Below are 23,472 nucleotides of genomic sequence, written 5' to 3' on the forward strand. Positions count from 1 at the left end.
TTAGTTTTACATAGGGATGTGGACTAATGTCATTTTACCACAGGAAGTCTGTAAAACAAATGTGCGATTCGCATGGGACAAGAAATCCCTGTAATTCTACCAGAAATGGGAGTGGTTTGCACCCTGGTGTCACCTTCCTGCCAGCATGTGCATGCTACGTTGCTTCCTGTATGTGTAATAATAATTAATGATTAGCCCAATATGAAATATTGCCCACGATCAGGATTGTGTGTACACAACGATTAGCAATATGGATTTATATTTGGCCTACCTAACACAACCAGAAGTCTCGTGGCTCTGAAAAGTGCTTTCTTCTTGACCTTTTTGATTGGTCTCCCACATAGGGCTATGCGATCATTAGAGGAATGTCCACTATCACGACTGCTGACAACACCGAATGCTTCTTCAAGTGCCTCCATCATTGAAAAAAAACGCGGAAAACTAGTTGTAAATGGGGAAAAATGGTTGTAAACAGGATGTGATGAAATATTTACATACATTTTTACAGAGGAACGCGTTGACACAGAATTAAAATTACCAGAGGTATTTTCTCCGGACCGTTTTACAGAAGGTAAAAGTCGCTGTAATTTTTACTGACATTATCCGTAATGATTATAGACATGGCGTGTTCGGACGATGAGACTGATATTCTAAAAGAGACATCTGTAAATCAGTGGATAATTGTTTTGTGCATCACAACCCCTGGGACATGATTCATTTCATTATCAAGATTTGATCCATTCAGTCCAATAACATTTCAAAAGTCTGGAAGAGCCACACAGTTAAATAATTTGATCCTGATTTAAGTTAGTGAGGTGCCATACTGAAATTTGCTGCTCAGGTGTCATTGAGTCTCAGGTAATTTCATGCTGTTAAGACTGAGCTGCTTTTGGCTCCATGGGCCACTGTGCAACTTTCTTGGCATTGAACAGGGGCCTACTTTCAAAGCTGTATCCAGTTCCTTTTACAAATCCGTGGCTAAAGGACATTCTACGCCATGGTGGCCCACTGAATGCAGCTGGTGTCCTTTCAGATTTTTGCCCCTGACCCTCACAGCCTGAGTCCACCACTGGTAGATCAATTCCAGTCACAATTTAAGTGCTAAACTTTACTTATCTTTTTAAAACGCATTGCTTTGCCAGACAAACTCCACAATATTTTCCACACATTTCATTTATATTGTTAATCTACGTGGAAAGCTGAAGAACAAAGGTGTGCTCGTTTTATTTGACAGCGTTGCTCAATGGAGGTGCTTCTCAAAATTGGACCATTACCGTAACATAGAACTCCGCTCCCCTCGGGTGACGCCTGGACAAAATTGAATACACTGATATCCCTCCGCGAATAAAAGTTTATGAATATTATTTTCTTAAAGGAATTTTGTGTTGTTCATTTTTGTTTAAATTGCGTACACAAATCACAACTGTGTAATAAAAAAGGACATATTGGACCCTGTAATTTTGAAATAAAGATTTTTAGATTTAGAGGGCGGAGCGGAAGGCACTACTTCTCACGGTCCAACCTCTTCCGGTCCTCTTTCCAGCTTCCCGTGCAACATGGTGAGTGTGCCTTCATGGCGGCCGTGTGACAAAAACAGAATTTAATGTCATTATAATCGTTTAATCACCCCAAATCACCTCGTATTGGGTATTTTAATCATATAGCCAAATCACAGTGTGAGAAATATTCCTTAGGGGTCACTTAAATTTATTAAAAAATAAGTCTGGGCCTAATGCTAGCTGTTAGCAGGCTAACCGTTTTGTGCATGTGTTCCAGTAAGCTAGCGAGAGATGATGGCACTGAAAATATGCTGAGAAACACAGCGAAGACAAAGGATTCAAAATGTAGAATTTCTCACGATGATATATATTAATGTATCAGCTAAAGACAACGGGGGCACTTCAAACTAGTCACCGTAATTGTGTTGTAATGGAAGCCGGTTCGAGACACCGCAGCCATCACATGCATGCAGTGATCTGATGTTACTGTATTAAAATAGTTACCGATATACAGACATTAGTTAATGGATTAAGGTCATCCTACGAAATACTGATTAAACCCACCCTAAATGATTATTACTTTTGTTTGAATGGTAAACTTGATGACTAAATGTAGAGGGCTGTGTTTTGACTTCCTGTCATTTTCTTTCTTAACCTGTTGAAGCTGTGGTACTATCTTTTTAAAAGCTTGTGGGAATTAAAGTATTAGTAGATTAAATTAACTGTGCAACATTAAGGTGATTTTCTGTGCCCAGTGTTAATTCAGTTAAAAACACAGTATGGGGCACAGACTTGGATATAAGATGGCATTGTTATTATTAATTTTTGAGGAGACAGGTTTCTCAAAAGTCCTTTTTAAATGTATTAAAAGAAGTTTAAGGTAGTAAATGCCAGTTTGTGATACTTGGTAGTTTTGAAATACTTGATACTGCTGAGACTTTATGTACCAAAGAAATATTGGTTTAGCTGTTGGGCTGTGATTTGTTTCCTTTCTAACTGTGGCATTTCTTTACAGACCAAGAAGAGAAGGAATAACGGTCGTGCCAAGAAGGGCCGTGGCCACGTGCAGCCCATCCGCTGCACCAACTGTGCCCGTTGTGTCCCTAAGGACAAGGCCATCAAGAAGTTTGTCATCAGGAACATAGTGGAGGCTGCGGCCGTGAGGGACATCACAGAGGCCAGTGTCTTTGACTGTGAGTGCATTTCTTTTTCAAGTTACATGTCATCGTTAGTTGTCTCTGAGTTACCGTGGTGGCTTGCCCTCATCTTAACGATTCTCCTGTTATGTTTACTCTGCAGCTTATGTTCTACCCAAGCTCTATGTGAAGCTGCACTACTGTGTGAGCTGCGCCATCCACAGTAAAGTGGTGAGGAACCGCTCCTGTGAGGCCAGGAAAGACCGCACCCCACCACCCAGGTTCAGGCCCGCTGTGAGTATCTTCCTCTACTACTTCTCACTCTGACATCTCTCCACTTGGTGCATGTATAGGTCCTGTTTGTGCATGTGTGTATTTTGGACCTGTGTGTAATTGACAATTGGGGATTAATAAAATATATAAATAAAATTAAAACTGTAGATCTCACGGTGGATCATTTGATTAGTCATTACCAAAAAAGCGCAGGTGTAACTAATATGTAATGATGATTTTTGTTGCATTTATATTAGTCAGTAAGCAGAATGTTGGTACTGGCACACCTGAATGCAACCATTAATGTGATTTTGTTACATGTGTGACAGTGAGAAAGGTCTATATCAGATATCAATCTAAATTCTGTTCCTTTTTTTGCAGGCCGGTGCACCAAGAGCCCCTCCAAAGCCCATGTAAAGCAGATTTGATGATGCTGTACACCTGAAGAATAAAATCAAAAGTCTTTACAAAAACTTGATTGTGAAGCTCGTTATTCTCAACTCACCACTGGTTGTGTAGTTTAGGAAAGACAAGCCTGTCAAGTATTTTATTTGGAATAGACTTTCTTACAGTACAAAACTTACAGTAGTTTAAGATCAAATTACGTAAATGCATAATTACAATATGATACATTTCAAAAGGCTCTGCAGTTATTTAAAGCGATATCAGACCATTTACAGGATGGGAAGGTTAAAGAGTAAAACTGAAGGGAACAAATAGTGCAACAAGGAAAACATTTGAACACAAAATACCACAAAACTAGAGTTTCTTTTCTGAAGTACAGTCTTGAATTGGAGTAGATAAGTTTATTTGGTTGTCCTTATGTCTAAAACTGAAAAGTGGCGGGGGTGTAGGTTGAGGAGCAAACAGCATTGGTATCACATGCATCAGGTTTTGAAGCACATTACTGTCTAGTGTTGCGTGTATGAGTAAAAATCTACACCTGGAATTGAATGGGAAAGAGGGCTGAATATTTTCAGATAAAGTGACTCGTTCTTTGATTCAACTTAGGGATACAACTCTGCAGAGGGTTCATGTCGTCTACCGTTTTTGTACAATATGTCACACTTGAGGTCGACATAATGGCTAAGGGTTCAGGTCTCTAGTTCTTTGGGTCCTAGCAGTCTCCAATACCAAGTTCTTTTGAAGGTAAATCGGTTGTAAGAACAAATGTGGTTCTGGTTAGTCAGCGGTTACTGGAGGTTTTAGGTATGCTCTATAAACTTCTCAAAGATGGCCAAAATAATGTGGAGCCTTTGTACTGTGCAGTACCTGCACCACATGATTAAGTGTTGACAAGCCAAGCTTTACACTTGATGTGATCATTTAAACTGCTGAGAGAAAACAAAATGCAGAAAAGACCTCAAGCCAAAGGCACAATTGTAAAGTCTACACAGAAATCACACCTGGGCCTTTGTGTAAATGCAAGCTGTTTCCTACATCAGAATATACACAGTGAAGTAAGATGTCATCAATTAGTCAAAGCATTATTTTCTTTTTGCTAATGCAAACTCAAATGACAATTTCAGTGATTTATAATGACAACTTTGGTGTCGGATCATTTAAAGACACTGTCAATGTTTTCTAGATTAAGTTGCAGGAAAGTACATCTCAGGATTCTGGGACACGTGTTTGATTTACTACAAACGTCTGTCCCAACATGACCTAACAGTCTCTTTTCTTATATTAAGGCAAGATCATTTGATTATTAAATGAAATTACAACTTTGGAAGAGAAATACTTAACCATCTATTTCAGTTTGTTTCTGTACTGGTGAGCGCCAGAGTGTACTGTGTCTAAAAGTGACTCACTCTCTTTTAATCTCATCCAGCAGTGTGCACCAAAGCCTCTCTAACCATTTAAAACACAAGCAGCCCCACTTGAGAGCTTGTAACAATTCTTAACAAAAAAGCACATTTAAGGTAAACTTTTACAATATTTATTTCGAAAGGGAAACCCCAAATAATCTTTTATAAACGTCCTCTGCAAAAACTAAGTGGACGTAACTCCTGGAAAAAGATACCATTTTAACATCTATAAGGTTTGTACTGACAGAGCAACGAAAACACAGAAATATTACCTTGCAGGTTCTTCCTAATCATACTGTATGTACAAATATATTCATTTACTTTCACTAATTTGTCATTTTGCCACTGTGATAGGGAAAAGTGCTTAACAGTAGGAAGTAGTGGTTCTTTGGTTCAGCCATGGGGGAACCATAATTTGGTACTATACAGAACCACACTCACGGTGATCGCAAAATAAAAGGAAAGCCGAGTACTTTTTTGATTCCTCTTCATAAAAACAGTATTTCAGAGCTTCTGCGCATCCAGACCGCGCCTTAAAAATGTGACTTCAGCATATGACAGAACCACGGAACCATTCACAACATTAAAAAGACCTTAAATCCATTTAAAGACTTGAATGGTTCAGTCGTTTCAGTTCAGCTTGTAAAGCGACATTTCTTGACGCTAAAAAAAAATAAATTCAAAATGCCAGTTATGATAACCAGAGATCATTTTGTTCAATAAATAATTTCTTCTGTACTGCAACAACTTTAATGGGCTCAAGTCAGTTTATGGTTTTGACTGTTGGCAGTATTTTTCCAGCCTTTAAGATCACTGGATCTCACTTTACTTTTGTGGCTATTCATAAAGGAGTACACAGAGATAAATCTAATCTATTAATGTCCTGTTTATCAACACAAATTAGATATTGATTTTGTGCCCAATTCTGTAATCTAGACTTGCCTGCTTAACAGTACAACTTATTGTGCTTAAAGTCAAATATACGACTATCTATCTATAGTTTTAACATGTAAACAGATAAAGACAGATTCAAGAGATGACCGTGTTCTTTTAACTAACACATTGCTCTTGACATATGTTTCATTTCTGCGCCCTAAGACAGGATATTTTATAGATCACAACCGACAAAACCATATTTTGAAATAAACGTGAAATTTTTTTTTAAATCAAATGTTTTTTGGGTTTAACCCTTGAGGACGGTCGTAAACTGCCACTCCACACTGCACTTATTCACGTCATAGCAGCATGTGCCAAACGCCGTGCACATTTAGTCTTTGATAAATTAGCAGAATTGGGTTCTTTGCCAACACGTCGATGAAAATCAACCCAACTTTTATTGAGGAGGAGAACATAAATATTGTGCAAAGCTGTAAGCGAGACTTGTGTCTGGAAAACAACTTGAGCGAGTAAATTATTCTGATCTCTAACATCACCCACAATGATTCAAGATGCGACAGTTGGGAGCTCATGTCCTTCAGTCTGGTCAACAAGGTGCGATCAGGGCGAAGAAAGGCACAATACAATGAGATAAAAACAGAAAAACAAAATGTAAAGTATAAATAGATTAGTATTGGTTTGCAGTTTGATGCAGGTATGAAAGGGAAAATGTTAAAGACTTGTAAAGACCCTAACCTCTTCAGTAATCTCTAATATCGTGGCAGTGATACTCGTACTCCGTTCCCAGTGAGAAAAACATTCCGTCGTTTTTTCTCACATTTTGAGAGAGATGTGCAGGTCGTTAATGTATTCCATAAAATAGTTTAATATAATCATAGTATTCTGGCAGGTATCAGTGCAACAAAAGCAGTCATAGAAAAGAAAAACAAATGTTTCATACGCCGCGCCACACAGCATTCACACAAAGGCCTTCATTTACCACCTTACTTAGTCAGTTTACTTCCATAAAACACAGTCTGTCACGTTCTCCCTCTTTCTCTCTCTCTCACACACACACACACACACACACACACACACACACACACACACACACACACTCAGAACTGTCCACCCCACCCCTGTTAAAAACAAAAGTGCATTTCTAATTCACGGACAACCCCTCAAACACATCTATTCAGACGAGGACCTGGTTTTTGAGTTTGGTCTGCACTTCACTTCAAATTATAAAAACATTCTATTACACAATCAGCCCCGGGTAGGAAAAAAAAAACTTTGCGCTACATTTAGGGAATCATTTCATTTAGAACAAGGCATTAAAATCTCTACAGATTCCATTGTAGATGAGCCTATAAACTTCACATTAAGCTTTTTATGTGTTGTCTCTGTTAAAGTGCACAAGGATGGACCGTTTTCACGTTATGGACAAGAGTCCGATTTCTCTACCGTAGTTTGTGCGTCAGGTTTAAATCCTGTATTTTGGAGCAAGGCACATCTGCGGATGAAAAAGTGCATTGGCTCTTCATCTACTTTAAAATACATTGAATTAAAAGTGCATTTTAAATTGATTAATTATTCAAAGTGCATTAAAAATAACGAGGACCACTATTATAATTTTAGAAACATACATATGAGATTGCCATTCCTGCTGGTACACACTAACTGTACCAGAGAATGTTTGAAATAATCGCATTAGTTTCATGTCATCAGTGTCTCCTTCAGTTTGTGTGCAGACCAAACTCAGCCAGGTCCTTGTCTCAGTGTAAAAATCTCTCTAGATGAAGCAGGTTGACCACCCTTTGTCCTCAGTCAAGGATGTGCTCCCCGCGGACGATGTGTGAAGAAAATTCATAGCGGTCCTGGCTGCGGTGACCACAGATGTTACACTCAAAAGGCTGGCGAAAACCGTGGCAGCCCATGTGGATGGTAAACATGACATGGTCTAGGAAAAGCACACGGCAGTGCTCGCATCGGAAAGAGCGCACAGCTCTCCCCTCCCCGTCTACGACCCGAAACGCCTCCCGAGAGGTGGAGGAGGGTGCTGTGGGTGAGCTCGGAGTTGGAGCGAGGGCAGGAGGTGGGGGAGCTGAGTGGCCTCCGTCCTCTCTTTCCATCTCCCTGTCTTTGGCGTGGCTGGGACTGTGTCTGTCCCGACTCCTGTGGTGTGCGATGGGAGGAGGCGCCGAGTGGTGGCTGTTGGAGTGTTGAAGATGATGGCCGTTGTTACTGTGCAGGGTTTGAGGCGGAGCAGTACTGTTGCAAGGCTCATCTGGCATGCTCTCTGTGTCCGTAGAGTCCTGGCAACCGTTGCTAGGTGACGGTGCATGACTTCGACCCGCGGGCAGGTCTTCATGACCCTCCGCTGCCTCCCTTCCGCCTACACCGGCAGCTCCCAGCCCAGCTCCGGTCCCTGTGCAATCGAGCCTCGGGCCAAGAGCGACGGAGGTGTGAATAGAGCTGTGGATCGGCCTGAGTTCTGATAAGCATGAAGGGTGAGTGGTGGGAAGGTGTAGAGGCCTCAGTGTGTCTGAAACCCCTCCTCCTCCATTACCTGCTACACCTGCGTATTCTCCTCCCAGACCAGTAAAGTGTGGGGTTTCGAGGTCCCCTGCATGCATCTCCCCATCTTTATCCAAACCAGCGCTGAGCTCATAAGGTGCATCTGCAAGGTTGAGGCGTATGTGCTTCTGTCCTGCAATGAAGAAACACAATCTTATGATACTGTCCTATGAGAGTCTGTGGAAGACGTCAAAACTGAAACTGCCCAGTTCGGTGAGAAGCCTGCAAGTTTTTGGGATTCATTCTGGATGCCATAATTAGGTTGGAGGTCAGGACGATTTGTAAATTAAAATCAAGTTCCAATTGCTCTTGTGTATAATAGGGTTTATTACAGTGAGGTTTATCATTGTTCACTTCATTATACCGTTTTTACCTCAGCCTGTGTTTGCTGTTATATCGACCACAGCTCTTCTGCCTCAGCTATGTGAAACTTTGATCAATAAACCTCAAAACAAAGCACAGAAGACCCTGATTCATTTTGACATTTCGTTTAAATCTACGGCCAGTCACACAGCTTGGATACATAAAACTATGAAAACCTCTTTGTCACATTACTTGCACAAAAAGATCAACACTATTGTATGTGGTTTCCAATTCAACCAATTTATGTGGCTTTCCATTTCCTCAACCTGTCCACACTGAGACCAAATGCTCACCTACAAATTTTTGAGGTGTGGATCTCTTGCGTTTGGTGATGCTGTTGGCCAGCCGATCGATAAATGCCATCTTGTCTGAGGAGGGTTGCAGTAGAGAGTCTGGTATAAACTCTAGCTCTCTCATCTCCTCTCCTGCAGAGTACAAACAAATTGTAATGTTATTTTGGGGGGGTTCTTACTACTCAGACAGCATTTATCCCAAATGCTTACGTTGTATGCTGATTGTCAACGTTTGTATAGAAAAGAAACTAAATGATGTGTCCATTACCTTGTTAAGGAGGGAGACTCCATCTCTACACTAGATGCCACTACAGTCCCTTTGGAAATTGATATTTACGACACCATCTGGTGATTTTGGTTGCTGTCTTATCTGAGAAAATGTTGTATACGCTGGACATTTAACTGCACGAATGCCATAAAAGCGTACCTGGATTCTGTGCACTAGATGGCTGCTGTGACTCCAGACTCTGTAAGTAGCTGTGGCAGCGCTCACGGTGTTCCTCCAGGGTGCTCTGCTGCTTGTAACTACGGCCACAGTAACTGCACTTGTACGGCTTCCCAACGGTTGGAGAGGACACTGGGGACAGAGTGGGAGGATAGCATTATTATTGTCACTGTACAGCATCATAAGAAAAACAAAATCATTACTTATCCGGCTTGCATCTGTCCTACCTGCATGAGTGCGAAGGTGGCCAGTGAGTGCATCTCGTCTTCGACAGGCGTAGCTGCAGAAGGGGCATTTAAAGGGCTTTTCCCCTGAGTGCAGCTTGATGTGGCGGAGCAGATTACCCTTTTGAGTGAAGGAGGCGCCACACTGATTACACTGGAATGGACGCTCACCTGAGAAGAGATCATACTGTCAACCCAACTTCTTTTATTACATCTACAGTGTCTGGTACATTAGTTCTCATGCAAGAATCATTCTTACAAACAGAGTTGTTCATGAGTGACCATGAATCTACATCTACAGGGGATAAAAATACCTGAAATTACACTGCCTTAATCTGAATGAATCTGAGTCTAAATGGGTCAGCGAAATTAACTAAAATAAAATACATCACTTAGACAAACCTAATGCAAAGTCAATATTCTGTTCCAACTTTTTTTTCCCTGCCATCGAGTCTTGATTAATGACCAGATAGGTTTGAAAATACAGAGGTTCAACTCTGCTTAATTGAGAATATTTTTTCCAGTACTTGTACTAAGGCTTACAATACAAAAAATGTCAGCAGAAAAAGATAATAAAAAAATTCCAAACCCCAAGACGTGTTCTGTATATAACCTATTCTCTTTCACAGAGATGACTGACGTCGTTATTGTCTCTAAAAGATAATTTACCTGATGTTTAAATGGAAGTTGAAACTTAGACAAGTTGACCAGTCATTAAGTAAAAACACTCAGAAAACCGTCAAAAATTGAGCACAATTTAATCTATCAGGTTAAATTACATCTGATAAAATATTGCATGTAAGAGCTTTTTGAAATTGTTAATCACTTGTAACCAAATCGTATTTCTTATGCCTCTGAAATGAGTCGCCCTTTGCACCGTGCATTATGAACATTGCACACTATCCTACAAAACGTGACAACAACTCACTAAACAGAAGTTTACAAATTACTTCTATTGAACACAATATTCTTTCAGAAAATACATCTTTCAGCATTTTCACTGGGTGAACGCAATCGCATAAAATAATCACATTAATAATAAGTTTAACCAGCTAGTGATCCTGGTGCCGACTAGCGAGTGTAGCAACATTAAATCAATTATTTGACTAATCGCACCCATTCCTATCTGAAATAAACAGATCAGTTACCTGTATGGCTGCGTTTGTGCACCATGAGAACATTAGGCCCGATGCAGATCATTCCACAGATATCACACTTGAGTTTTCCATTTGGTAGTCTGGTGGCTCCAGCTTGCATGGTCTCAGGATTGGTGAGCTCCCTGTAGCCTCCGACAGCCTCAGATCCCTGCTCTGCACCTCCTTCCTCTACCCGCTCCCCTCGTTCATCCTCAGTACTGCGCCCTGGGTCTTCATCGCTGTACAGCTCCACTTTAATGGAGTTAGCTACAGAGGCATACAAGCAAATAGAAAGAAGGCCTTAATTTAAATATAATAATAACAACCTAAAAATATGAATCATTGTGTTTGCAGTAACTTAAAGGTAGGATCTGGAGGATTTTCAAACAAAACAAAATATAGACATATAGAAATGAAATCCTGCTTAATCATCACCTATGGGCTTCTACTCATGTGTGGTGGTGACTCTGTTTGCAGAGCTCCAGCCCTTTAACTGTATTTTGATGTTTTTGTGAGCTAGGACCGCTTCTGGGCGGAGATTTCCCCAGCCAATGAGAGAGCACAGGCGCTGTGCCCAAGCGTGTCCGAGCGTGCACCAGCATGAGCCTTGCCTGAACCTCTTCTGTGAAGCCTTCTTCCATACCTCCGGGCTCCGTACACCCGGGAGAGTTGAGCCTGATAGGAGGGGCCAAATTTGAATGTGTGTTTACAAACAGCAACTGGAAAATCCTCCAGACCCTAACTTTAAACTGTTTTATTTTGTGTTTTTAAATCACCAGGTCTGTTTGTTTTAGAAGGAGGAGACCTCTGCGGATAATTTGGCTCCTGCTAAAAACCTCCTGAACAATGAACACTGAAAGAATTCTAACCTGGAGAAGTTTCAGCTGGTTGCAATCTGCAATCCTCGCTGCTAGATGCCACTAAATCTTATGCTTCTTAGTCTGTCAACCAGGGTGTTGTTAATTTTAAGAGCAAGAGAAAACAGAGCGTGTACAGGCTCACGTCATTACTTATGTGATAAAAGTAGGGATGCCTTTTGAACTAAAATTCCATCTGATATTATGAGGTAACTTAAATGCAATCTGAACAATAAAATAATCATACAAATGTTTGTACACCTTTGCGTAACCTCTGAAAATATTTGATTTATCACAGTAAGATGTATTATTATGCATTACTATATGTCCTATTGTATTTTGGGAGCTTAACAGAAGAAGAGACTGGAATAATTAAGATTTTGCAATTTGATTAACCAATACATAGTCTATTTTGTGGGATTCACACTTATTTTGTCACTGACCACTGAGCGAGCGACTGGGAGAGGTCTCCTTGCTGTTTGGGGTGCTCACTGTCGGACCTCCAAGGGCCCCAGAAAACTCTCTTTCCATTGAGGAGTCTCCACTAGCTGCAACCACAGAGGACACAAAAACAAGATCTGTCACTTGAACCACACGCCAACCACTGACAAAATGTATTTCTGTGAAAAGAAAAAGCTGAGTCCTACCTGATATGTAAGACCGGCCATTGCAGTCATCAACATCCATACTAGTTCAAGCTGAATACTGAAATGACAGTTGTGCAAGATGTTAAGATCAAAGTGAGTAATCCCTTTAACACTTTCACTCAGGCACCAATTCACTCAACATAACTTAACATCATATCAACTGTGTGTCCTGCAACCCATTACTACAACAATAACAGCAAATCATACAACAGTTACTGACATTAACATCACATTATGGAATTTAACTACCTGGTGCACAAAATATTGTCATTTCACACACTGTCAATGACTAAAATATAGAAAATCATACTAAAGGGCAGGCGTGAATGGCAGCTAACAGCCGTCAACTTGGCGGTGCAATTAAAGTAAAGCCATGCATACATCAGCTGCAGCAATATGTAACTATAACATTAGCTCCTATCGCTTACAATAAATATGTTAAAGATTAGCTGGTGTAGGTAAATGTATTGTAGCAGGAAAGGCAGGTAAATAAGCGCCAACTCTACCCTTAGCAGCCACAGATCAGCTGATTGACTCAGTCACCCATTACCCAGATTGACCCATGACAGCACTGATAAAGTAACTTCATGTTAAACTAATCTAACGTTAGGCTCCTCTGAGACAAATCAATCTGACATCCAGATCGTAGGAGAGAAACATAGCGTTTACTTTGCCGTTTACATAACGGTAGCGTTGAGGTAACCTAAGTTTACGGGTCGGCCTCGGTGGCTAACGTTAGCTTACTGCATGTGATGGAAATTACCGTTAGCCAAGTTAGCTGAACTCAACAGTGCAGCGTTACAACAGTCTGCCATCCTCGGCAGCTTACTGAAAAGCATGGCGCAAAGTTACAGCTAAGTAATATGGGCGATGACGCAACGTAGACAACGCTGACTTGTGACATTAATTTGCCGACTGACGCTAAATTAGACAATCAAGTGTCTACGACGTCTTGTTTATCGCTAGCATAACAAACCGACGTTAGCCTGAACTATCTTAGCTAGCTAGCCAATGTTTCCCAGACGGTTGCTATGGCACCCACCCCCTCCCAAATGCTATGGCTAGCCAGCTAGTGGTTAGCTAGCTAGCGTGTTCTCCAAGAAGCCTTAAAGCTGACATTTCCAACACGACGCGGCGGAGGCAGTCGGCTGTGAGTGTGCTTTTAAAGTTGTCCGGTTCTCCCAGTAACCGCTGCATTACCTGTCCCTGTCAGGGCCGTTTCAGTGAGGTTATTCTGTATTTTCATCTGCCTGTTTATGACGGCAGCATCTCCCGGCAGCGCTTCCCTCCAGCTCCAAACAATTTCCGGTTAGATCCAAAATGTGGCTGCCTATCAACCGCAAGCAGTGAGTGTCCTTACATGAACCCCGAATCTGTCTGTATGAAAATCCACGACACAATTTAATTTATTCAGTACGTACACACACTGACGTCTAACAGATTGAGCGGTGAGCTGTGTTTTCGATTAAGATCGCACCACTATCTTTAAATATACAGACACATGGTCTCAATCTAAGGCTGCAGTAAACATCTATCTGCAGCTATAACGTTACACAGATTTGTTGAACCTGTTTTGCCTCATTGCCTCTATACCCACCACTTTAAGCCTGTGCAGTATTCCTGGATTATATTGCTTTTCTTAGCTTTGCTTTGTTGGTTTTTAATTTCATTGTATGTCTCTGTCTTACTTTATATAATCTCTCTTGACAGTATGTCTGCACTTGTTTCACTTGCTCTGTTGTGACCATATTGTAGCTATCTGATGATCCATATGTAGACGGCTTTGAACATTTTAATAAAATTTTGTCCGAATGCTGCTTACTTCTATTTACATCCCCAATATTTGGGCAGTGGGTCTCCAAAGAGAAAAAACATGTTGCCCTTTTAGAACACATGCTGGGATCCAGGACGTGCCAAAAGAGTCTTTACAATTTATCACCCTCAACTATCCCATCTGGAGTGTTTGAATAACTGTGTCTCTGACTGTGTTTTATCCTCGGTATACAAAGAGCTCATTCAAAAGCAGGGCTTTGTTATCACTAACATTTTTGATACCAGTGCCAATACAGTGCTTCAGTTTTGATCCCAAATAAAGCATACCAAAATTATATATTTATTGATACCACAAGCAATGGAATAAAAGGTCTTTCAATAGAAACCCTTATGTAATGAATGAATTAAACTTTAGAATTGCACCAGTTTTATGTTGTTTAACCAAAGTCAATCATGCAAGGACTTTGCTTAAAATTTGCAAAATTATTTAAGTCTAGAAATATCTGATCAAAGGGTATGCCAGCAACACTTTTGGTACTCAACAGTATCAGTGCTCAGTGGTGTTTTGGTCATGGATGGATTACTGAATGGACTAGCCCATCCACCTCAAAGGGACACAAAATTACTACAAGGAGACACAACATGACCAAAAAGAATAACATTTTCTCAAAGACACAAAACAACTACAAGGAAACACAAAGCCACCACAGAGGCTGAGAGGTGTTGGGACCTTTTGCATATCTGTGCAGGCATTTTGATTGGTATTCAAAGACTATTGAGGCTTTATACCAAGCCAAGTCTGAAAATGTTCGTGCCAGCAGTGCAATGACTGGCACTGGAGTGAATAACCCTGCATGCTGGTGGGCCTTCAACAAAGACTTGGCATCACATATCTCAGAACAATACAATAGTTAATGAATTTATTTTTGCTGTGGCCTGTGTTAGAAATAGCTCCACTGCAGTATTTGTCTGTGTTCCAGGAGCCCATTAGATTGGGTTCACTGATTTAGGGTCAAATAGACAAGAGTCAGGGGTGAGACTCAGAGGATCAAGTGGAGTAGATGGGTGTGCATAAAGGCATTTAGTGTCTCAAGACAATACTGGGACATTTTTGCAAGTGACAATCATTAAGATAGTTTTAATGAGAGAATTAGCACAGACAGTCTCTTCAATTGTAAAATGTGGTCAATTTGAACATTGCTGTGGAGTTTTTATTCACTGATAGATTTTTATTATGACAGTATTTGGTTTACTTGATTTGGCTGAAAAAAAAAAAACATACCACAAGGTTCCAAGTCTGAAATTATTTCATTAGGGTATCTGATTGTAAACATATGTGACTGAAAACAAGACAGTGGGAGAGCTACAGAGGGGATAAAGACTGGAAGCTAGCAGGTGATACATCTATTGTGAGGGGATAATATTTCCCCCCATAATTAAAACTTAGGTAAACAGATAGCAAAGGCACCTCTAGGTTTTATGTTGGTGCCAGAATATTCAAACATGGTAGACCTATTATAGAAAACATAAGCTAGTAAGTCATTGCTTTTTGTGCTGAATTATGTGTATGAATAAGCATGCTGCTATTTTTTTTCACTTTTATTATTTAAGATTTAGGATACATTTCTTTCATTACATGTTGACATGATAATTGAGCAATTTAGGTCAGGGTCCTCCCCAAACAGATATAGCTTCAGTATATTTGCGTATATCAATCATCTGAGGTAGATGGAAAGTCAGATAGGGACACCAAAATATAGCCTACAATAAACATTGAGCTATTTAATTTCTACATACTAATAGTATCATCTTGTCAGATGGGTTTTCCTGGAAATCTGTTCAGATGAGGTTGTGACTAAACATCTGTCTATGATCTTTATAATTAAAATCCCCCTTCATGTTTTAGTTTAGTTTAGTTTATTCGGATCCCCATTAGCTGTTACCGTAGGCAACAGCTACTCTTCCTGGGGTCCACACAAAATAAAAATACATACAATATAACATAAAATAAAATGACAAGAAAATCATAATCCATACTTAAAATACAGATTAAGAAAATCCAAATTGTTTTTTTTCCATGTTGTTTTTTTATTGAAACAGTGGAAACAAACACTTGTTGATATGAAGGAATGTAGATTTTCAGCGGTGATTGTGGTCTGAAGGTCAGTCTGGAAAAGTCTAAAAAGGCTGGCTGTCAGAAACACGCTGGGACGCACAAAGAGTGACCTCTGCTGTACAAATTGTCCAGAAAGCACGTCCATGTCAGTTATGACGTATTCCCTGTTTTTACGACGGTGTGCTTACACAATGACAGTTTCCGTCAGCTTGACTTGCGAATCGTAACCGCGTTGAGCGAGCGTTTTCTCGTTTTCAATTTCAGCCGGAACTACAGTTTCACCATTTCAAACTATCGATCGATATCGATTACAGCGCCAGATAAAGAAAGAGACATTTTTTCGAGATAAGTACAAGTTGTACTTGCTGTACTTAAACTCTGAACTTCCAGCTCGAGGCCCAGCAGAGAGCTCGAGCGGCAGCTCCGAAAAGTTTGTTGTTGTCACGTGACGTGAGACGAATGTGGCGATAAAAGTTTGTTTCGATAGTAAAACTAGGTGGCGTACTACGTTATTAAAACCCAACGAACACCGTTTGCACCGAAATGCCTCAACCAAAACATCGAAAAATTGCTGTTATAGGTTACAGGTCTGTAGGTGAGTAAAGCGCACGAGCTCGTGCATAGCTAATGTTAGTTAGCTAGCATGGCTAACAGGCTAACGTCCTGGCTTTGTTTTCCTCTTCAGTGTATCCCACTAACACGAGTAACCCTAGATCGCCTGTGTTTATGTGTTTTTGTTCTACGTGTGTTTGGTGTCCAGTTGATAATTAAACCACAGTAAAATTAACATTATCATATCGTGTAGCTACAGCCATCTGTTAGTAGTTGTAACGTGTTCTGTGAAAACAAAGTTAGCTCAGCCGGTAACATCCTGGTAGAGAGCCAGGGGAGTGTGTCGAAACTTTCAGTCTCGCATGCCTAACATAGCAAGTATGCAATGTCCACAATTTAAGGAAACCACCATGTAACCTTACTCGACCTTATACCAAGTCGTTTATATTTTAAAATGTCCTTGTGTGGCCGGTGCTGGGCCAAAATACGAGACCGATCAGGTTCTCTGAGCTGTATTGCTGTTTCAGACGTTATCATACTTTCACATTATTTATTTTGATAGCAACCATTGTCAAAAACGGTGCCTTATTAGCATTTAGATATGGTCACAAACTGAACCTATAGATGCATAAAGGATCACAAACAGAATCTGTGTGTATCTGAAGAGCACTATCACTATGTGTTGATCTTTCTGTGTCACCTGCATCAGGGGTCAGCAAGCTTTACTATCAAAAGAGCATTTGTTGACCAAAATTAACATAAAAAATCTGGAGCTGCAAAACATATCGACCTAGCAACATTACTAATAGGTCCAAATAAGCATTCATTAATGTGTGTCACCAGGTGGCTCCTCTGCAGTGGGCTGTTTATAATTATTTGGTACACACAAATCTGTCCACACACCTATAAATTATCTATTTTCCTCAGAGAATTTTACTTTTTTGGATATGAAATCCACAGCTAGACTCGCTAGGGAGACATAAGACGATCTAATACTATTAAGGTTTGGTAAAATTCAGAGGTCAAAGTGCTAGGCTGTAGACCTGTGATGCACTTTTTAGTTGATGAGGAACATATTTTAAAGTCAGTGTATAGGCTGCACATTTTTACAATTGCAGAATGTAATCATTTCTTTAGGCCAACACCAATGATAAATGAAAATTGAAATGCTAACAAAATAACCGTTTTTCATTTCCATATGATTTTTTTTTTTGTCAAAGCCACAGGGAGCCCCTGGAGAGGAGCTAAAGAACTGCATGTTGAATCTAAAAGATCACAGATTTAAGTACACCAAAATCACAGCTATCAAAATTTGTGAGGCAGAGGCACCATCTTTAGTGATGGCTATCACAATAAAGTGTGTGACATCATGGCATAATAAAAATCTATCATGGCAATATAGCTGACATTTACGACCAGGCACATGATTTGGTGTATCACTTGTAACTGATCATGTAAAAATGTGTTGCAATATTGTACGTTTTCATGTAAGCCACTACACCGACCAAGTATTTGTGTTTGTTGTAATGTAGAGGATTGTTACGTTTTAATATTGAATTAAAATGGTAGTAAAACAACCATGTGTTGTTTCTCTGCCCTGCACAGGAAAGTCATCTCTTACAATACAGTTTGTGGAAGGACAGTTTGTCGACTCATATGACCCCACCATTGAAAACAGTAAGTGTCGTTATTGTATTGTTCATATTGTATTACGGCAAAGAAAGCCACAATGGATTTGGTTTAATGTAAGGAACTCTTTTGTTAACTAGTTCATCTCTCTCTCCAGCCTTTAACAAATTGGTCAATGTGAATGGCCAAGACTTCAATCTTCAGCTGGTTGATACAGCAGGACAAGTAAGTTGTTCACCGACTACATCTGACACATGCACTAAACTCTTGGTTTTAAACACCCTGATCTGTAAAATCCTTATATTTAACCTTAGGTTGAAATGTTTTTTGATACCAGTGTTAAGCAAGATGTGTAGAGACCCTTGAATTTCTAATTAAGTCAGCCATGTCTCAAGTCAGAGTTCTACTTTGCCTCATTGTCCTGTATTACTTATCTGTAACTTATTATGACATGTACTCTGATGTCAGAGTGACAAGTCATCTGTTGTACTGAAAGTTATTCTAGATGCCATAGTTTTGTGTGTCTGACTGATAACGGTAATACCTTAATGAGATTATAATATGTCTCCTCTGTCTGTAGGATGAGTACTCAATTTTTCAACAATCCCTCTCACTGGACATCCATGGGTATGTCCTTGTCTATTCAGTGACTTCCAATAAAAGGTGAGTGGATGGTTCTGTGTCATATGTCTATGAATATAAGGCATACACTATCAAAGGAGAACTACACCCATTTTCAAAATGCAGATGTTATTCCTATGGTCTTAGACAGTCCAAAAATATTAGTAAACATGAACAGCTCTCTCCAAAGTCTAAAAGCTACAGTGCTAAAACCCAAACGTGTGATGTCATCAAGTATGAAGTCTGGCTCTGCTCCAGAGACAATAAATTGTGAAAGATGTTACAGATGTCACTGAGAGCACCCAGGGGAATGTTCTGAGTATATGGGTACAATGTCTGGGTGAAAACTGAGAACACTAAAGTAGAATAAATGTCATTTGGGTACAAAGAAGAAAACAAACATTCTATGGAGCAGCTCCAGACTTTATATTTGATGACATCACAGGTTAGAGACTTACTTCTCTGTGGCTGTATTCACAAAGCTTCCTAGTGCTAAGAGTTGCTCCTAGTTAAAGTTAACTAGGTCCTTGTAAAGATGAAAGTTTTTCACAGAGCATCTCAGACCGTAAAAAGCTCCCAAGGTGAAAAACTGTTAGGAGCAGGGAGGAGGACTTTTAAGAGGCTTAAGAGTTTCCTAAACAGAGGAGAAAATGGCAGAAACACAAACAGGTTGGAGAAATATTCTCCCAACGCTGGATGACAGTGGGTAAATGAAATGCTACAGATTAGATCGTGCAGGGATAATATTTGTGGTCGATCCAACGCAATAAAATGATCACAATACTAGGATGGAGAACTGGAAAAATGCAACAGTGCAGCAGTGATGACTTCAGTCTGTCTCAACCTTCCATCACCAGAGTGATCACAGTAACAATGACAACACTTTCACAGTCAGCAGTTCATTTCATTTCCACTGGGTGTTCACACCTGGCAGGCTCACAGAAGGGTGTGTCTGTGACAACCAATCACACCTAGCAATGGGGTCAACCACACCTCCTCACTAAGATTAAAGTTTCTGTCCCTGCCTTGCTCAGAGTTGCTCCAACAACTTTCCTAAATCACTCATAAATTAGGACTCCTTACTAAAAGCTTTTAGGCGAAGACAGGAGCTTTCTAAGAGGGTTCTCAGAATGTTTGTGAATACAGCCCCTGGTCTCTGGCTTTAAGAGAGCGTAGCTCATGTTCATGTAATATTGGAGTTCGCAATTCAGCCAGTGTTCTCCTTAAAAAGTCTTAAAACACTATGTTAGGTAGATAGCACCATATGTGTCTTACAGTTGATACTAGCATGTTTTTTCTTTATTTATTGTCGCATGTAATCATAAAAGGTACACCTCCAGTGAAATGTAATCCGACCAGTAGCTTCAATTTGTGCATCAAGAGAGTGTGAATAGAATAGAAGTTGTAAAATTACATGTGTATGATTGATGTGTGTCTCTCTTCAGTTTTGAAGTTGTGCAGGCTCTACATGACAAGCTGCTAGACGTGGTTGGGAAGATGCAGTAAGTTGTAGTTGGATCCTTAAATTCAACACTTCCAAAATTGTCTTGTTTTTCAAGAGATTTTTTTTTTAAAAAGCAGGTTTCATTTTTCTTTTCAGGGCTCCAACTGTTCTTGTAGGGAACAAAAAAGACCTCCACATGGAAAGGTAATCAAAATTATTGAGTGTCTTGAGAATATAAAGTATAGGCTTTTTGGTCTTAAAAAAAGACTCAGTATAATTCAACATGAAAGATATTTGTAATGACAAGCAAGTAAAAGGATAAGTCTGGTGACACTGGGGTGTCGGTGGCTTAGTGGATAGAGCAGGCACCCCATGTACAAGGCTGTTGCCACAGCGGCCCGGGTTCGAGTCTAGCCCGTGGCCCTTTGCTCCCTCTCTTTCCCCCTTTCACACTCACCTGTCCTGTCAATTAAAGGCTAAAATGCCCAGAAAAATATCTTAAAAAAAAAAAGTCTGGTGACATTCTGTCTCTTTGTGTCAACAAATCCCATTAAAGAGCAAAACCAACAATGACCTGATCATATTAACGTGCATTGTCTGTGCAGCCTGACACAGTATAAAAGTTTCACCTCATGTCATTTTCCCAGGGTTATCAAACCAGAGGAGGGAAAGAAACTTGCTGATTCCTGGGGTGCTGCATTCATGGAGTCCTCAGCCAAGGAGAATGATGTAATGATAGATATCTCTTTGAATACCAACTCATGTGATGCAGTCTGCGTATTAACTCTGACACAGATTCACACACTGATGACGATATTCTTGATATTTAGACTGCTGTGGAGGTTTTCAAGCGGATCATTTTGGAGATGGAGAAAGCTGATGGAAACGCACCACCCGAGGAGAAGAAGTGTGCTGTGATGTAAAAGTGTATCCAGGACATCAGTAAGCTCATCTGCTGAAGACAGGAGGCACAACTTCACCAGCTTGCCAATAGTGACCTCACTGACACCAAGACACTGCAGTGGAACTCTACTGCTCCATTGTGATACCTGATTGATTTACATAGCAAGGCAACTGCCCAGACAGTTGATAAACTATCCCACTAATTGTAACCACAGGGAGACGTTTCTAAAAAGCAAGATAAATCTTTGTTTTTGACAAAGAAGCACAGTCGGTGAACACTTTGTTTAAATATTGAATTGTAATATGTAGCTGGGCAAAATCTTGACTTTGAGTTCAACCAAATGCTCAGAAAACAAACAAAAAAATTACCAAACATATGGTTCCAATTAATTGCATTAATTTTTTTTTTTGTGTGTGAATGTATTGCGGTAATAACTATTTGTGAATCTGATGTTTGAGACAACATTGGCCTCTGTCTCATTACTATTTGAGTAGTTGAGTTAATGTACAGTAAGGGCTGGTGAATAACCTTTTTAAAGACTGGTATAATTTCAGCAGGTCTTCTTTTTTTTTTTTTGACAGTGATGGAAAGTCACAGTTCACATTGCTTTAAATGTGGTGTTAAAATGTCAGTATCTCTCACAGATGGTGGATTTCCTCGAACACTCTGGAATGAGATTTCACATATGAAATCTTGCTGGTTTCACAGTTCTTCTCACTGTAATTTTTATCAACTCCTCTTCAGGTACCTCTCACCAATGAACTCATGAACTGCATCTTCACGATGGAGGAATCTATTTGTATATCATAACTTACATCTTAAGCTCCTCTGCTAAGCAGATTAGTTCTCTGCCATTGTTTCTACAGTTTAACTTCTCCTTATTGACTGTAATAAAGATGGTATCTTATGGACAACCCTCAGAGAAATTTAGCGTAGACTGGAATAGATCTTTGATATTTACCAGTTATGGCCTTTTTATACAATATAACTAGAATCTTAGAAATTGGTTTGATACTATTGGTTATATTTTGAGTGGTGCAGGTTTGCTCTCCCTTCAGTATCCTAAGTAGAGTATATTCTTCTAAGTGCGTTGTAATTATGAATATTGTTGAGTTGCAATTTTTTAATTGCGTTTTAACACTGCGTAAGACTATTTAAGTGGCTGGAGGCTACAGAGTTAGTTCAGTAATCTTTGAGCTCATGGTTTTGATTTGACGGTGCATGCAGGCTTGATGGAAACAAGCCAGGCTGGCATGTAGTCCTTTCAATTTACATTGTGGACTTGCATGATCGCTGTCTGATCACTGATCCTTAATAACTTTGTTTTCCTTAGATCATGTAGCCTTACAAAGACACGACACAACGTGGATTTCCCCCCATAGTCCTCATGTTGTACCTGTAGTGGGTAATTGTAACTTTTTTATCAAGTGCTTTGCTGAGTAAGTAGTTGATTGATTGATGATGGTTGAACAGAAGCTGGTGATGCTGTGTCTTGTGCCTTACAGTTCCTCAAACTCCCTTATCTGCTTCCCTTAATGACTCAAGGTGCTCTTAAAGGTTTTTTTTCCCCCCTTCTGTTGACTTGATACCGTGGTGCAGGTGGCGGTGTGCACCTCAACACCAATTTCCCCTTGTGGGTCAATGTTAATTCAGAAAACTTGCTGTAAACAGTTTTGTATATAAATAAATCTGTTACTCATGTGATGTGTCATTGTGCTGATTTTGGCTGGATGATGTAGGTGGCTAAAAGTGGCACAAAGCAAGGTTGCTTATACAGTAAATGACAGCACAGTGCACAGCAGGAGCACATCTGTTAATGTACTACAATAACCAGTTAGTTCATCACTGGGCTACACCGTAACTTCACTTCCACCTTTAATGAAAGCCTATTCCCACTTTAACTCCCAGTCCCTTTTACTAGCCTGGTGTAGCTATACATTTTGACAAGTAAAGGCCTGTTTTAGTTAGATGCCTGGTCTGGTTGCCAAGCGGTTCATTTTTATGGAAGGTCTTTGGATTGTTGACTACCCACTTGAGCTCACATTAGGTAACTGCTTAGAACACACATACAGATACAAATGTTTAAACATTTGTCAATATGGAGATACTGCACATAGTTCTGTTCATTTTACTGAAACCATGAGCACCAGAGATAACTAAGTCATTCAGATGTACTGATGAAATGATGAAAATAAAAGTGGTGACTCCCTGTATTACCTCTAAAGCTGTCATAAAGTCAGAATTTGTGTCTATTCCTTGAGTCCGTAAAGGTCAGCCGATCAAAAGTTATGAATATTGT

At 40.0% G+C, this 23,472-nt stretch overlaps 3 protein-coding genes across 7 annotated transcripts; 2 read left to right on the forward strand and 1 right to left on the reverse strand.

Annotated features, from left to right (window-relative positions):
• The first annotated feature begins 1,503 nt into the window (after positions 1-1,503).
• Positions 1,504-3,381, forward strand: LOC125896479 (40S ribosomal protein S26). Its single transcript, XM_049589105.1, has 4 exons — positions 1,504-1,559; positions 2,515-2,692; positions 2,799-2,929; positions 3,290-3,381. The coding sequence occupies exons 1-4, from the start codon at positions 1,557-1,559 to the stop codon at positions 3,323-3,325; spliced, it is 348 nt and encodes a 115-aa protein (XP_049445062.1). The 5' UTR covers positions 1,504-1,556; the 3' UTR covers positions 3,326-3,381.
• A 60-nt stretch (positions 3,382-3,441) lies between these two features.
• LOC125888123 (zinc finger protein Eos-like) lies at positions 3,442-13,724 on the reverse strand. Of its 5 annotated transcripts, none has more exons than XM_049575392.1 (8): positions 13,335-13,721; positions 12,135-12,192; positions 11,931-12,035; positions 10,643-10,897; positions 9,498-9,665; positions 9,253-9,402; positions 8,826-8,957; positions 3,442-8,302 (listed from the first exon to the last, which is right to left on the reverse strand). In XM_049575392.1, the coding sequence occupies exons 2-8, from the start codon at positions 12,172-12,174 to the stop codon at positions 7,416-7,418; spliced, it is 1,737 nt and encodes a 578-aa protein (XP_049431349.1). In that variant the 5' UTR covers positions 12,175-12,192; positions 13,335-13,721; the 3' UTR covers positions 3,442-7,415. The 5 variants fall into 5 exon arrangements, with proteins under 5 accessions (XP_049431349.1, XP_049431543.1, XP_049431474.1 ...); XM_049575586.1 differs by lacking the exon at positions 13,335-13,721 and adding an exon at positions 12,898-13,166; XM_049575517.1 differs by lacking the exon at positions 13,335-13,721 and adding an exon at positions 12,641-13,166.
• Positions 13,725-16,193: 2,469 nt separating this feature from the next.
• rhebl1 (Ras homolog, mTORC1 binding like 1) lies at positions 16,194-22,877 on the forward strand. The gene is made up of 8 exons (XM_049575798.1): positions 16,194-16,618; positions 18,181-18,252; positions 18,362-18,429; positions 18,785-18,867; positions 20,271-20,327; positions 20,426-20,473; positions 20,917-20,998; positions 21,100-22,877. Exons 1-8 carry the CDS (start codon positions 16,567-16,569, stop codon positions 21,190-21,192), a joined length of 555 nt encoding a protein of 184 aa, XP_049431755.1. The 5' UTR covers positions 16,194-16,566; the 3' UTR covers positions 21,193-22,877.
• The last annotated feature ends 595 nt before the right edge of the window (positions 22,878-23,472 follow it).

Source organism: Epinephelus fuscoguttatus, linkage group LG1 (assembly GCF_011397635.1).
Source record: "Epinephelus fuscoguttatus linkage group LG1, E.fuscoguttatus.final_Chr_v1".
Classification (NCBI taxonomy): domain Eukaryota; kingdom Metazoa; phylum Chordata; class Actinopteri; order Perciformes; family Serranidae; genus Epinephelus; species Epinephelus fuscoguttatus.